The 9,538-nt window shown below is 46.4% G+C and overlaps 1 protein-coding gene across 1 annotated transcript; it reads right to left on the bottom strand.

The window, feature by feature from the left end:
- Positions 1–1,289: 1,289 nt before the first annotated feature.
- RHO (rhodopsin) lies at positions 1,290–8,940 on the bottom strand. Its single transcript, XM_088450237.1, has 5 exons — positions 8,463–8,940; positions 7,267–7,435; positions 6,406–6,571; positions 5,518–5,757; positions 1,290–3,228 (listed from the first exon to the last, which is right to left on the bottom strand). Exons 1-5 carry the CDS (start codon positions 8,821–8,823, stop codon positions 3,100–3,102), a joined length of 1,065 nt encoding a protein of 354 aa, XP_088306363.1. The 5' UTR covers positions 8,824–8,940; the 3' UTR covers positions 1,290–3,099.
- Positions 8,941–9,538: the final 598 nt, after the last annotated feature.

The following is a 9,538-nucleotide window of genomic DNA, read 5'->3' as shown; positions in this document are numbered from 1 at the left end:
CTGTTCTCTCTTTGTGTAACCCAGGCACATATACTACTGTTCTCTCCTGGTGTAACCCAGGCACATATACTACTGCTCTCTCCTGGTGTAACCCAGGCACATATACTACTGTTCTCTCCTGGTGTAACCCAGGCACATATACTACTGTTCTCTCCTGGTATAACCCAGGCACATATACTACTGTTCTCTCCTGGTATAGCCCAGGCACATATACTACTGTTCTCTCTCCTGATGTAACCCATGCTACTGCTCTCTCCTGGTGTAACTGAGGTGCATATAGTACTGTTCTCTCCTGGTGTATCCCAGGCGCATATACTACTGTTCTCTCCTGGTGTAACCCAGGCACAGATACTACTGTTCTCTCCTGGTGTAACCCTGGTACATATACTACTGTTCTCTCCTGGTGTAACCCAGGCGCATATACTACTGTTCTCTCCTGGTGTAACCCAGGCACATATAGTACTGTTCTCTCCTGCTGTAACCCAGGCACATATACTACTGTTCTCTCCTGGTGTAACCCAGGCGCATATACTACTGCTCTCTCCTGGTGTAACCCAGGTACATATACTACTGTTCTCTCCTGGTGTAACCCAGGCACATATACTACTGTTCTCTCCTGGTGTAACCCAGGCACATATACTACTGTTCTCTCCTGGTGTAACCCAGACGCATATACTACTGTTCTCTCCTGGTGTAACTCAGGCACATATACTACTGTTCTCTCCTGGTGTAACCCAGGCACATATACTACTGTTCTCTCCTGGTATAACCCAGGCACATATACTACTGTTCTCTCCTGGTATAGCCCAGGCACATATACTACTGTTCTCTCTCCTGATGTAACCCATGCTACTGCTCTCTCCTGGTGTAACCCAGGCGCATATACTACTGTTCTCTCCTGGTGTAACCCAGGCACATATACTACTGTTCTCTCCTGGTTTAACCCAGGCACAGATACTACTGTTCTCTCCTGGTGTAACCCAGGCACATATACTACTGTTCTCTCCTGGTGTAACCCAGGCACATATACTACTGTTCTCTCCTGGTGTAACCCAGGCACATTTTGATTTAGATGCAAGTTCCGTCCATCTTAGTAAGACCTTGTTTGATTGCTATGCAGTTTTCTTTGCTTAATACATAGAAATATTTATTTTATTTCCCTTTATGGCTCTGAACCAACTAAACAAAGGCAATACATTGGCGGAGCTTCAGTCCCTGTAGGCAACACAGGTACATTACTTCCAAACACTGGTTCCCTATATGCACAGAGACATATAAAGAGACAGGAATTTAAGCAGGAATGTTTTTATGTGGAAATATCCTCTATGACATTGTACAGAAAAGAAATGACTACACTCAGGAAATCTTGTATTACAGTAATCATATTCCCACTGTGACACAGAATGTCCACATATATATATGGAGCATATACCTGTCTGTGTGTACATGTATACAGGTGAATATACATATATATATATTCATACACACCTACATAAGTCTTGCAAGGTTATCTCTATTTACAAACATTCCAGATTTGTTACAGTAACACAAATTCCACATCTTGTTTTACTTTTGTTTATGGGGTTTATTAAGGGGCCAGAGCATCCTGTCGCCCCTTCTCTCAGACGTTACCTATGCTGAACCTACCTCAGTCTATCTATAGTAACCATTTCCGCAGCATCGATCTGGGAAATAAAACACAATGTACAAGATGCCTCTATGTGCTTCGGCAATGCCGCCGCCAAGCAGAGGTGCCGGCGGGAGCCATATCATGAAAGTGATGCTGATAGTATTAAATCAATATTAAAGGAACAATCAGTGGGATTGTTAAAATGAAAAATGAAAGCTGCCGCAGATTCAGGTGCGACGCTGGACAGGGAGACCGTTAACGTCTCAGGGTACAGCCATTTTTTGCAAAGGTTGATTTTAGTGGAAAGGAGATCTCCGTCCTTTAGAGTGAAAGCCATTTGAGGTCCATATTTATATGTTTAGTCTTCCCTGTGCCCCTATAGCATACAGCATGGGTCAGTGTGCAGGGAATGGCTTTGTGCCCCCAGAGATCTATGTATCCCATCTGTAACCCATCTCCTGAGGATGAAACCAATAAAATACGAGGGGCTATGGAGTTATGCCATGTGGCATTAGTACATCTCTCTTGGCCAATAACTGTGGCATATCAGAGGTGCCAATGGAATACATTTACCTGGGGTTATCGGGTTCTCAATGTAGCAATAAGAATTAGGGTTTTTGTTTAGAATAGGAGTAAATGGATCAGGAGAACTTAGTTTCCCATGTGCCCCGGTGTTCTCATCTGGGCAGTAGTATTAAAAGTTCTTTAACAGACGTTTGTTACCAGCAGCAACTGGGAAAGATCTCCAGCTGGCCGGATGGTACGGTTATATCTGCCGGGGTGGGGGGCTTTGGCCAATTAGATGTAAGAAAGAAAAAAAAAGAAGAAAAAAAAAAGAGAATATTTGGTAGAAATAAAAAGCAGACATTTTTTTTTATTTGTTTTTTTGTACTTGCAAAGTGCTCTTTATTACAGATGGAAAGGGACTGTCTGTCTATTCTCACTATCAGACCTTACCAGAAAAATAAATAAATAAAAATAAAGCAGAAAGAGGACTAGAAACCTGATGTTATATTACAAAAAAAAATATTCTTCTCTTCTGTTGCATTGCAAAACTTAGAGTTATGAACTGGCCGGAGACTGCGACGTGTCAGTGCGTCATCCCCAGGACCTATAGGAACACTGCTTAGAGTCTTTCTGGGCGGCATTTCCTCACAAGCGGGATCTCTGCCTTAAGATATTTACAGTCTTGACCAAATTATCAGCATATTCTGAATATAACCCCTTTGCTGCCGCAATGGCCTCATTGCATTGCAAAGCAACTCAATGCAGTCGGTGTCAGCAGCGAAGGGGTCAGGAGAGGCTCTCACCTCCTGTGGTAGAGATGAGATTAAAATCATTTATTACATGAATGTTATAGTATATATTATACTTTGCAGAGTTTCGTTGCCTTAGCAACAAAGTGGCGTGGTTGGGGTGGTGGGAGGTGAATGAGGCAGCGGACCCAGAGACAGGCCTTGACGAAGGTCTTATGCAGGAGAAACCTGGCTGGAAGAAACAGAAGACGCTTCTGTCTTGGAGGTGGCTGCAGAGGAGGCATCATCATCTCCAAAGGGATTTTTACCGCAGCATAGGGTGGTGATCATACAGTTACGGAACTGTGGGAGGAAGAGAGGAGCCATTATATACAGGACATTGTGTGACAGGAAAAAGCCATGTGGGTGTGGGACAGGAAGTGTGACAGGAACGGCATGTGGGTGTGGGACAGGAAGTGTGACAGGAACGGCATGTGGGTGTGGGACAGGAAGTGTGACAGGAACGGCATGTGGGTGTGAGACAGGAAGTGTGACAGGAATGGCATGTGGGTGTGGGACAGGAAGTGTGACAGGAATGGCATGTGGGTGTGGGACAGGAAGTGTGACAGGAACGGCATGTGGGTGTGGGACAGGAAGTGTGACAGGAACGGCATGTGGGTGTGGGACAGGAAGTGTGACAGGAACGGCATGTGGGATGTGGGTGTGGGACAGGAAGTGTGACAGGAATGGCATGTGGGTGTGGGACACGAAGTGTGACAGGAACGGCATGTGGGTGTGGGACAGGAAGTGTGACAGGAATGGCATGTGGGTGTGGGACAGGAAGTGTGACAGGAATGGCATGTGGATGTGGGACAGGAAGTGTGACAGGAATGGCATGTGGGTGTGGGACAGGAAGTGTGACAAGAATGGCATGTGGGTGTGGGACAGGAAGTGTGACAGGAATGGCATGTGGGTGTGGGACACGAAGTGTGACAGGAACGGCATGTGGGTGTGGGACAGGAAGTGTGACAGGAATGGCATGTGGGTGTGGGACAGGAAGTGTGACAGGAATGGCATGTGGGTGTGGGACAGGAAGTGTGACAAGAACGGCATGTGGGTGTGGGACAGGAAGTGTGACAGGAAAAACGCATGTGGGTGTGGGACAGGAAGTGTGACAGGAACGGCATGTGGATGTGGGACAGGAAGTGTGACAGGAACGGCATGTGGGTGTGAGACAGGAAGTGTGACAGGAACGGCATGTGGGTGTGGGACAGGAAGTGACAAAGGTAAGTAATATGGATGTGGGACAGGCAGTGTGACAAGAAGGGCATGTGGGTGTGGGACAGGAAGTGTGACAGGAATGGCATGTGGGTGTGGGACAGGAAGTGTGACAAGAACGGCATGTGGGTGTGGGACAGGAAGTGTGACAGGAAAAAGTCATGTGGGACAGGAAGTGTGACAGGAACGGCATGTGGGTGTGGGACAGGAAGTGTGACATGAACGGCATGTGGGTGTGGGACAGGAAGTGTGACAGGAATGGCATGTGGATGTGGGACAGGATGTGTGACAAGAACGGCATGTGGGTGTGGGACAGGAAGTGTGACAGGAAAAACGCATTTGGGTGTGGGACAGGAAGTGTGACAGGAACGGCATGTGGATGTGGGACAGGAAGTGTGACAGGAACGGCATGTGGATGTGGGACAGGAAGTGTGACAGGAACGGCATGTGGGTGTGGGACAGGAAGTGACACAGGTAAGTAATATGGATGTGGGACAGGCAGTGTGACAAGAAGGGCATGTGGGTGTGGGACAGGAAGTGTGGCAGGAATGGCAAGTGTGTGTGGGACAGGAAGTGTGACAAGAACGGCATGTGGGTGTGGGACAGGAAGTGTGACAGGAAAAAGGCATGTGGGTGTGGGACAGGAAGTGTGACAAGAACGGCATGTCGGTGTGGGACCGGAAGTGTGACAGGAATGGTATGTGGGTGTGGGACAGGAAGTGTGACAGGAATGGCATGTGGATGTGGGACAGGAAGTGTGACAGGAACGGCATGTGGATGTGGGACAGGAAGTGTGACAGGAATGGCATGTGGGTGTGGGACAGGAAGTGCGACAGGAATGGCATGTGGGTGTGGGACAGGAATGGCATGTGGGTGTGGGACAGGAATGGCATGTGGGTGTGGGACAGGAAGTGTGAGAGGAATGGCATGTGGGTGTGGGACAGGAAGTGTGACAGGAAAAAGGCATGTGGGTGTGGGACAGGAAGTGTGACAGGAACGGCATGTGGGTGTGGGACAGGAAGTGTGACAGGAATGGCATGTGGGTGTGGGACAGGAAGTGTGACAGGTAAGGCATGCGGGTGTGGGACAGGAAGTGCGACAGGAACGGCATGTGGGTGTGGGACAGGAAGTGTGACAGGAACGGCATGTGGGTGTGGGACAGGCAGTGGGTCAGGAATGGCATGTGGGTGTGGGACAGGAAGTGTGAGAGGAATGGCATGTGGGTGTGGGACAGGAAGTGTGACAGGAACGGCATGTGGCTGTGGGACAGGAAGTGTGACAAGAAAAAAATATGCAGAATATGGAAATGGTGGACACTTGGGAATAGGGATTGGTTAGGGGACAATTCAAAAAGGGCATATATTATCTTATTACCTGTTTGTTCAGCATAATGTAGATAACAGGGTTGTAGATGGCAGAGCTCTTGGCAAAGAAAGCTGGAATGGTCATGAATACCGGGCCGAATTCAGAGCCTTGGTGGGTGAAGATGAAGAATGCAACACTGGCATAGGGTACCCAACAAATCAGGAAGAAAACGACCATGATGATAACCATTCGGGTGACCTCTTTCTCTGCCTTCTGGGTGGTGGCTGATTCCTGCTGCTGAGCTGCAGCCTATGAGATGAGAAAGATGCAAGAGCAGGATGAATGGGTGACCCCATACCTCATGTCGTGTCAGATGGCAACAGACATATGTAATACATTTAAAGTATACCGATCGACTACTCAAAGTGAAGGCAGCCATTTTGTGGTCTGAACCAATATTTCTGAGAATATTATGTCACTAGGAAACAGTGCCTCACGAATGTCTGGCCTGACGTGCCTCTGTGAAAGCAGGCTGCATTCTCCTTATGGCTCTTCTCACAAAATGGCTGCCTCTAATGTATGTCGGCGAAGAATTCAGTCATAACATACATTCAGGTATACAGGTTTCTTCTCAAATAATATCGATCCAGTAAACCAGTAAATAATATTTTTTGTATGATTTTTGGTGCACTGGTGGATTCATGTACATTTGCGAATCGATGGGTTGGATGTAATCGCTCTCACCGGGCTGGTGTGCCATTTAGGGTATCTGCACTGGCCACCAGCATCTCTTATTGGATGAACCTACTCCAGTCACTTGGGGACTATAGAGATTCTGTGGACTTGGGCCCACAAGTTGTCAGCCCTAAATGTTAGAACTGATGGTGGCGGACAGGGATAGAGGGAATGATCGTAATGGTGGAAACCATTGTAGTTTCCAAGATGCTGGGTGCTCACCTCTTTCACGGTGCACACGAGCCGGCCATAGCAGAAGAAAATGACAATCAGGGGGATGGTGAAGTGGACGACGAACATGTAGATGACATAGGACTCATTATTGACTTCGGGCTTCGGAGTGTAATAGTCAATCCCACAAGAGCATTGCATTCCCTCAGGGATGTATCTGAAAGAAGACACAAATATCAGGCAGAGTGGTTACCAATATTAGTCTTCCTGGAGACCCCGAATACGCATGATTGTTCTATCAAGCTTTCAGGTGGATTTGTATAAAATACTTGTAATATTAATAAACGTTTTACATTTTCAGGATTTGGCTTGAACTGAAGATAACTGAACGGGGGATTTGATGATCTATGCAAAAGCAAAGCCAGCTGTGACGCTCCGGCTGTTGTTGAACTACATATCCCAGTATTCCCTGACTCCCCGAATTAATGTGTATATACAGAGGCCGCAAGAGTCTTTTTTTTTGCTCAGGCAAAGGCCCAGGGCCTTGGGGAATTTCCATGAAGATAACGTTTGCCATGTAGTTTGTGCTAATAATTATATTTCCACACATGATAAATGCTATTATACTATTATTCTTATTACTATGCAAATACAAAACCGTACTATATAATATTTAATTCAAGAAAAATAAACAGCAAAAATAAAACAAAAATTGCAGCTTCTACTGCACCATTTGTGGCCATTTCCCCCCCAACCGCCCCCCCAATTTAATGTACGTTGTTGAGTGATTTATTTTACTTATATTTAGTTAGAATGGCACTTACATAAAATATTACAGTGTAATACATATCGCACTCAGGGATGTGCCTCTATTCAGAAGAGGTCCTTATAGTCTTCCGTTTCAACACCTACCTTGACCATCCAAAGAGTGGAGGAACAGCACATGCCAAGGCCATAATCCAGGTGAAGACCACGCCCATGATGGCATGGTTCTCCCCAAATCGGAAGTTGCTCACAGGCTTGCAGACCACCATATATCGTTCAACGGCCAAAACCACCAGGGACCAAAGGGCAATTTCACCTGTCAGGTAGAAGCAGAGACATGAGGGAACCACCACACTCATCCATTAACGTGCACCATTGACTAAATGGCAACCCGTAAATTTCCCTTAATCTATGAACCCACCACGCATTGACGATAATGCACCCAATTTGCCTTATATTGTGATTCAACACTGTAATGTCATCTTTAGCCCCTAGACTTTGTGAGAGGAGACTCTTCCCCACCATCTGCCACTTTGTATGCCTTCACACTTTTACTGAAAGTCCATTTTAATAACAGCTCCACCAATATTACCGGAAATAGAATATAATCCAGGACACATGATCTCTGGCCAAATCAATGAAAATGTTAATTTCCCCCCAACCTGAAGGCTGCCAATGTTGCCATCAAACAAGTCCCCATAGCTACCCATCCACCTCCCTCCCAAAGTTGCCTTATTATGCTGGAATGGCAATATACCAATAATGGCAATTGTCTAGTATTATTATTATCATTTATTTATACGGCGCCACAACAAATAAGTAACCAGCGACTTATAATACAATACAATACATGGACAAGGATATATGAGCGACCTTTACACCCACATAAGCAGCCAAGTGTTAGTTGCCCTAGTGGGGAGTAAGAGATAACTGAAAATACAGTAGCGAGAAGCACAAGAGGGTAGAGGGCCCTGCTCAAAAGAGCTTACATTCTAAAATGGAGGGGCAGACAAACAGGTGTGACACAGATGGGGTAGGTGGGGAGGAAGGAAGATGTAGCAGCAAGTTAGGATGACAGCTGGAAGGCTTTAATGAAGTAGTGGGTCTTAAGAGCTCGTTTGAATGATTGTAGAGAGGTGCAGTCTGATGGGGAGAGGGAGGGAGTTCCAAAGGTGCAGTGCGGGCAAAATCTCAGAGGCGAGAGTGGGAGGAAGTAATCAAAAGGCGGCGTGTATGAGGGGAACGAAGAGGGCGGACAGAAGAGTGAAGGGAGATGAGAGTAGTAGGCACCTGGACTAACACCGACTTTACCGTTATGTTACGGGCTAAGAACTTCTACTTACCACCAAGTGTAGCGAAGAAGCCTTCGACATAGCAACCAGTCTGGCCAAAGACGAAGTATCCATGCATTGAGGTGTACATGGTCACCGTGAACCCACAGAGGACCATGAAGTGATTGGCAAAGGCCAAATTCAGCAGGATGTAGTTTAAGGGTGTTCTGAGTTTCTTATGCTGGACAGTAACATACAAGGTCATGAAGTTGATTGGGAACCCGAGGAGAATGAGCAGGAACATGTAAGCAGACAAAACTGAATATTTCCATGGCTCTGCCAGGTAGTACTGTGGGTATTCAAAAGGGCTTCGTACTATGCCTGTCTTGTTGGACATGGGAATGTAAAAGTTTGGTCCTTCTGTCCCGTTCATGGTGGCAGCTCTATAAAGTCCTTTCCCCTTCTAGAAAGAAACCCCTTTGTTTTTTTCTCCTTTCTCCCAGGTACCCAAAAACAACTTCACAGCTAGAGCTGCTCTACAGAGTGAGCGAAGGTCCCCGGGACTTTATAACCTGACACCTGGTGTAAGCTGCCTTTCCTAGTGTCAGCAACTGAGGGTTTAGGTCTCAAATAATCGTGGTAATCCAAGCTAAGGTTGCAGAGTGTTAATTGGCTTCTCATAAACGTATTAAGCCTACACCTGTCTCGCTGTTGTTAAATACAGCAGAGGAAAGTGTGTTTAAAAGTGATAGGGGAAAATCCAGGTCAGACAATTAAGCGTTCCCTTTATTGGGGAATATCAGCGTACGAATATAACCCTGTGCACAATTAGGCACCAAATTATTATATTTCGGTCACATACACAAATAGCTTGGACATTATAAAACCAATTCGGCCTAATATCGAATTTAGGGCTCGATTCAGACCCGCTCGCTAGATGCGTTCGCATGCAGCCGTCAGCTGCTAAAGTATGCAAATCCTGCGATCACACGGCAAGACATTAATACGCCCACTATGTATTAGCGTGCAATCGCGGTATGTCTTTAAGACGCCCACCAGCCTGTCATAAGGCGCCCACTTTCCCTTAGTAACACACGTCATCTCCAGGAAGTGTGTGCAACAATCAGTAACATCGAGTACCATCGGAC

Source organism: Taudactylus pleione, unplaced genomic scaffold (genome assembly GCF_031769625.1).
Source record: "Taudactylus pleione unplaced genomic scaffold, aTauple2 ptg000512l, whole genome shotgun sequence".
Lineage (NCBI taxonomy): Eukaryota > Metazoa > Chordata > Amphibia > Anura > Myobatrachidae > Taudactylus > Taudactylus pleione.
This window is presented reverse-complemented; position numbering and strand designations above follow the sequence as displayed.

What these genes read in the sequence shown, in the direction of transcription:
- RHO (XM_088450237.1), bottom strand. Translation starts at nt 8,823, where the DNA reads ATGAACGGGACAGAAGGACCAAACTTTTACATTCCCATGTCCAACAAG. An exon ending in CTTCTTCGCTACACTTGGTG is followed by an intron (nt 7,436 to 8,462) that starts GTAAGTAGAAGT and finishes TCTACCTGACAG; the next exon opens with GTGAAATTGCCCTTTGGTCC. An exon ending in CCACTCTTTGGATGGTCAAG is followed by an intron (nt 6,572 to 7,266) that starts GTAGGTGTTGAA and finishes GTCTTCTTTCAG; the next exon opens with ATACATCCCTGAGGGAATGC.